We start from the raw sequence: 6000 nt of genomic DNA on the forward strand, positions 1-6000 counted from the left end.
TGGTGAGCAGTTAGCCCTTAATTAGGGTCATTAATTAATGGATCTGTGAGGAATCAGGGAATGGGATTACCCTGCTGCTTCCCAGTGAGAATTAACCATTAATTAGGGTTATTAATTACTGGATCCATGAGGAATCAGGGAATGGGATTACCCTGCTGCTGCCTGGTGAGCAGTTAACAGCCTTAATTTGGGTCATTAATTAATGATCCAGGGAATCAGGGAATGGGACCACCCTGCCTGGTGAGATCCTAATTAATAACTAATGAGAGCGATTAATGAATGGATTCAGGGGGATTAGGGAATGGGACCTTGCTGCTGCCTAGTGAGAGCCCAATTAGCACTAACGAGGGGTGGGAGTTAATTAAGGAGTCCATACAGACCTGGGGCATGGGACCTTGCTGCTGCCCAGCGGGATCCCAATTAACAGCTGATGGGGGGTTAATTAAAGGACGCGGGGGGAATGAGGGAATGGGGCAGCCCAGGGGATCCCACCGGGATCCGCGGCTTTCCCGAGGAATGGGGCGGGAATTGTGTCCCATGATCCCATCTCTGGATCCCAGATTTATCCCGTGATCCCATCCTTGTCCCACTCTGGGTTATCCCAGCCACATTCCCATTCCCATTCCCACTCCAGGTTATCCAGCCTCATTCCCATTCCCATTCTCATTTCCATTCCCATTCCCATTCCCATTCCCATTCCCATTCCCATTCCCACTCCAGATTATCCAGCCTCATTCCCATTCCCATTCCCATTCCCACTCCAGGTTATCCATTCCCATTCCCATTCCCATTCCCATTCCCCTTCCCATTCCCACTTCAGGTTATCCATTCCCATTCCCATTCCCATTCCCATTCCCATTCCCATTCCCATTCCCACTCCAGGTTATCCAGCCTCATTCCCGCTCCCTCTCTGGGTTATCCCAGCCTCATTCCCGCTCCACAGCTCCATCATCCCTTCATTAGTTCTGAGCACCAGTCTCGTGTCATTCCCTGTTTTTTTCCCTTTTCCCTCTTTTTCCGGGCATGTCCCTAACCCAGTATCCCGATATCCCTCCCATCCTGCATTCCCAGGTAGGAGCGTTGGGATTAAATCCATCCTGCTCCCAAACCCTCTGGAATGTGGCAGCTCCTTCATGAGCCGCAGCACCGTGGCTCGATCGATTTCCCTGGATTTTTCTCTTTCCCTGAGTTAATCTTTCCCTGGATTTCTCGCTTTCCCAACTCCGGTTAATTCCTTCCCATAAAATCCTCATTTCCTGCTGGAATCTTGCTTTTCTCCCACTTCTTCTTTTCCCTTTTTTATTTCCTTTCTGTTCCCAGTGCTTCCCCTCTGGGTGCGGATCTGCCGGGATCTTCCCGAGGCCGATCCCTACGGAAAGCCCGCGGCCGGCTGGGATTTGGGCCGTGGGCTTCTCCCTGATCCCGGTTTTCCCGGTTTTTCCCGCTGCAGGGCAGAAGCAGGTGCGCGTCACCAGCCTCCTGCTGTGCCAGGGCTCGCTCTGGGTGGGGACGGATCTGGGAATCATCGTCCTGCTGCCCGTGCCGCGCCTGGAGGGCATCCCGAAAATCACCGGTGAGCCCCGCAGCCTTCCCGGGAAAATGGCGACCTTCCCGGGAAAACAGCGACGTTCCCGCAAAACAGCGTTTTTCCCCAAAAAAACCCAACACTGTTCCCAAAAATCAGCACCATTCCCAGCCCATTCCTGGCTTGTTCCCATCCACAACCCATTCCCAACCATTCCCATCTTATTTCCAGCTGATTCCCGTCCCAATTCCACTGTTCCCATTCCCAGCTCATTCCTGGGCTCATTCCCATCCTGATCCCACTGTTTCTGTTCCCAGCCCATTCCCAGCCCATTCCCATCCCAATCTTGCTGTTTGTGTTTTCCCAGCCCATTCCTAGGCTGTTTCCGTTTTCCTATCCTGCTACTTCCATTCTCATTCCCAGTTTTATTCCCACCCTGATCCTGCTGTTTCCATTCCCAGCCCATTCCCAGGTTCATTCTCATCCCAATCCCACTGTTTCTGTTCCCATCCCACTGTTTCTGTTCCCATCCCACTGTTTCTGTTCCCAGCCCATTTCTGGCCCATTCCCAGGCTCATTCCCATCCCAATCCCACTGTTTCCATTCCCAGCCCATTTCTGGCCCATTCTCAGGCTCATTCCCATCCCAATCCCACTGTTTCCATTCCCAGCCCATTTCTGGCCCATTCCCAGGCTCATTCCCATCCCAATCCTGCTCTTTCCATTCCCAGCCCATTCCCAGGCTCATTCCCATCCCGATCCCGCTGTTTCCATTCCCATCCCGCTGTTTCTGTTCCCATCCCGCTGTTTCTGTTCCCATTCCCAGGCTCATTCCCATCCCGATCCCGCTGTTTCTGTTCCCATCCCGCCGTTCCCGTTCCCGGCCCATTCCCATCCCGATCCCACTGTTTCTGTTCCCATCCCGCTGTTCCCATTCCCATCCCACTGTTTCTGTTCCCATCCCGCTGTTCCCGTTCCCATCCCGCTGTTTCCATTCCCATCCCACTGTTCCCGTTCCCGTTCCCGGCCCATTCCCATCCCGATCCTGCTGTTTCTGTTCCCATCCCGCTGTTTCTGTTCCCATCCCGCTGTTTCCATTCCCATTCCCAGGCTCATTCCCATCCCGCTGTTCCCGTTCCCATCCCGCTGTTCCCGTTCCCATCCCGCTGTTCCCGTTCCCGGCCCATTCCCATCCCGATCCTGCTGTTTCTGTTCCCATCCCGCTGTTTCCATTCCCATCCCGCTGTTTCTGTTCCCATCCCACTGTTTCCATTCCCATTCCCAGGCTCATTCCCATCCCGCTGTTCCCGTTCCCATCCCGCTGTTCCCGTTCCCATCCCACTGTTCCCGTTCCCATCCCGCTGTTCCCGTTCCCATCCCGCTGTTTCCGTTCCCATCCCGCTGTTCCCGTTCCCATCCCGCCGTTCCCGTTCCCGGCCCATTCCCATCCCGGTCCCGCTGTTTTCCAGGGAAGGGGATGGTGTCCCTGAACGGCCACGCCGGCCCCGTGCAGTTCCTGGCGCTGGCTCTGAGCCCTTTGGCCCCCGACGCCCTCCGCACCGAGCAGGACGAGCCCGACGAGCCCGAGGAGGAGAAATCCCCGGATCCGGAGGGGCTCCAGCCGCGGGAAATGCGGAAAAAAGGGATTTTGTTACAATACCGGCTGCGCTCCACGGCCCACCTGCCCGGCCAGCTGCTCTCCGTGCGGGAAGCGGCGCCGGGATCGCCGGGAACGCCGGGACACGCCGAGGAGGACGGATCCATCTACGAGCTGGCCGACGATCCCGACGTGTGGGTGCGAAGCCGGCCCTGCTCCCGGGATTCTTCCCGCAAGGAAATCTCCTCCGTGGCCATCGTCTCCGGAGGCCGCGGCTACCGGGATTTCCGGGCGGAATCCGCGCGCCGCTCCGGAGCCGCCGACAGCTCCCTGCTCATCTGGCAGCTCCCGCTGGCGCTGTGAGCCTGCCCGGAATTCCCGAATTTCCTACCTCAGGAATGCCCCGAATTCCCGGGAGCGGCGCCGCCCTGGGCGCTTGAGCCGCTGCGAGGAAAAAAAAACTGGGAAAAACGTGGGAATCTCCCCCAGATCTGGCGGATCTGGAGTTGGGAGCGGCGGGGTTTTCCCGGTTTCCCTGCGTGTGCGTGTGTGTGTGTGTGCGTGGGTAATCCCTAGAGATAGAAATCCCTGGATTATAAATAGGCTGTAAATTATTACCTGTAAAAAGAAGGAATCTGTATATATTGGGAATGCCGGGAAGAGCGGGAGCAGCTCCCGAAAAAGCGGCTCCGGCTGCAATATCCACTCCTGTTCCCGACTGGGAATTTGAGGGTCTGGAATTCGAGGTACTGAAATCCCCTGGATTTGGGAGCCGAGCCTGCTCGGCTTCCCAAGGAAAGGAAAACAGGGGGAGTGTGGAAATAAATCCCATAGGAATGGCCGTGGTTTCCTTGGTTTGTGGCTTTGGGGCTTCTCTGGGATTTGGGGGCAGCATTCCAAGGGTTCTGCTTCCCCGGGAATGCTCTGGGAAGGGGCTTGGAGCAGCTGGGGATTGCAGGTTTCCAATGGAATAGGATGAGCTTCAAGGTGATTCCAGCCCATCCCAGAATTCTGGGATTCTGATGCACCCGCCCCCGCCCGGGGCTGCACATCCTAAAAATCAGGTAAAAACCCCCAGAATTTCCTCTTTTCCCACTGGGAATGGGGTGGGATGGAGGTAAAATCCACCCCTCGTTCCTCTACTTCCGCCCTGTCCATTGACACTGGAAAAATCCCAGCCCAGGGAGCGGGGAACTCATCCCAGGGCTGGATCCATTCCCACCTGTAATGGGAATTCCATGGCGAGCATCCCTGTGATGGGATGGATATTCCTGAGCCCTGGAATGGGAGCTGCTGATGGATATTCCCTCCATCCTCATCCCAACCCTCTCAGGGATATTCCCTCCTCATCCCAACCCTTTCAAGGATATTCCGTCTTCATCCCAACCGATATTCCCTCCTCATCCCAACCGATATTCCCTCCTCATCCCAATCCTTTCAGGGATATTCCATCCTCATCCCAACCAATATTCCCTCCTCATCCCAACTCTCTCAGGGATATTCCATCCTCATCCCAACCCTTTCAAGGATATTCCATCTTCATCCCAACCAATATTCCCTCCTCATCCCAACCCTCTCAGGGATATTCCGTCTTCATCCCAACTGATATTCCCTCCTCATCCCAGACCTCTCAGGGATATTCCATCCTCATCCCAACCGATATTCCCTCCTCATCCCAGACCTCTCAGGGATATTCCATCCTCATCCCAATCCTTTCAGGGATATTCCATCCTCATCCCAAACCTCTCAGGGATATTCCATCCTCATCCCAACCCTCTCAGGGATATTCCCCTCTCCCCATCCCAGCTCTCACTCCATCCGTGGAATCCACGGAGCATCCGCCGCCCCCGCGGGGCCGATCCAGCTCCAGGGGCCGACACGATCCCAAAGAAAAGCGGATTTGCTGCTCCCGCTCTCTCTGAGCCGGATTGCCGGGGGCCAGCGGTGCTATTCCCACATTTCCCATTCCAGGCTGGGAATTGGGGTCAGGGGGTTGATTCCAGGGCAGGTCCCCGGGGGTGCCGTGTCCGACTCCGGCTGCGTCGCCCGCCTTGGGGACATCCGGTGGCATGGAGGGACACTCGGCGGCGTTTGACGCCTCACCCCGGCACGGCCCAGCTGCTCCGGGCGCCGGAGAGCTGGGAATGCTCCGGATCCAGGGATTTCGTGGTCTGGTTCCTGCGCACCAACACCGCAGCGGCCCCGGATAAAAATCACCGACGTTGGCTGCACTGGGGGCTGATTGACGAGCTCCGCAGGCGGCAGCGGCTCCCGGGAATTCCGCGGGATGAAGGGCTGGAAGTGGGACTTGTGACGGCTCATCCCGTTTGGAAGAACTTCCCAGGATTTCCAGTATGGGTAGATAGGGAGCAGAGCCAATTCCAGGGGAGAAGTGCAGGAATATTTCACCCCCAAGGTGGGCAGAGCTTCTGAGTATTCCATGGAAGGAGGGGTAAATCCATACTTTTCATGCATGGACAGGTTGGAAACCAGAGTGTCCATGACTTGTGGGAGCTCATCCCCTTTGGAAAACCTTCCCAGGATTTCCCGTGGGGGTTCACAGGAAGCAAAGCCAGTTTGAGAGGAGACATCTGGGAATATTTCACCCGCAGGGTGGGCAGAGCTTCTCTGCCTTCCATGCAAGGAGGGGCTGGAATCTGCGGCTCATGGGGGCTCACCCCCTTTGGAAAACCTTCCCTGGATTTCCAGTATGGGTAAATAGGGAGCAGAGCCAATTTTATGGGAGAAATCCGGGAATATTTCACCCCCAAAAGGGCCTACGGAAGAACTTCCGTAGCTTCCATACAAAGAGAGGTTGGAAATCTCAGACTCGTGGGGGCTCATCCCCTTTGGAAAACCTTCCCTGGATTTCCAGTGTG

The 6000-nt window shown here is 56.0% G+C and overlaps 1 protein-coding gene across 1 annotated transcript in view; it reads left to right on the forward strand.

Moving 5' to 3' along the window:
• ARHGEF10L (Rho guanine nucleotide exchange factor 10 like) overlaps window positions 1-3962 on the forward strand; it is a 56512-nt gene extending 52550 nt beyond the window's left edge. Inside the window, exons 26-27 of the mRNA XM_077788197.1 lie at window positions 1451-1573; window positions 2994-3962. Of these exons, the coding sequence (XP_077644323.1) occupies window positions 1451-1573; window positions 2994-3484 (614 nt within the window). The 3' untranslated portion in view covers window positions 3485-3962. The remainder of the gene's footprint in view (window positions 1-1450; window positions 1574-2993) is intronic.
• The last annotated feature ends 2038 nt before the right edge of the window (window positions 3963-6000 follow it).

Source organism: Lonchura striata, chromosome 24 (assembly GCF_046129695.1).
Source record: "Lonchura striata isolate bLonStr1 chromosome 24, bLonStr1.mat, whole genome shotgun sequence".
Taxonomy (NCBI): Eukaryota; Metazoa; Chordata; class Aves; order Passeriformes; family Estrildidae; genus Lonchura; species Lonchura striata.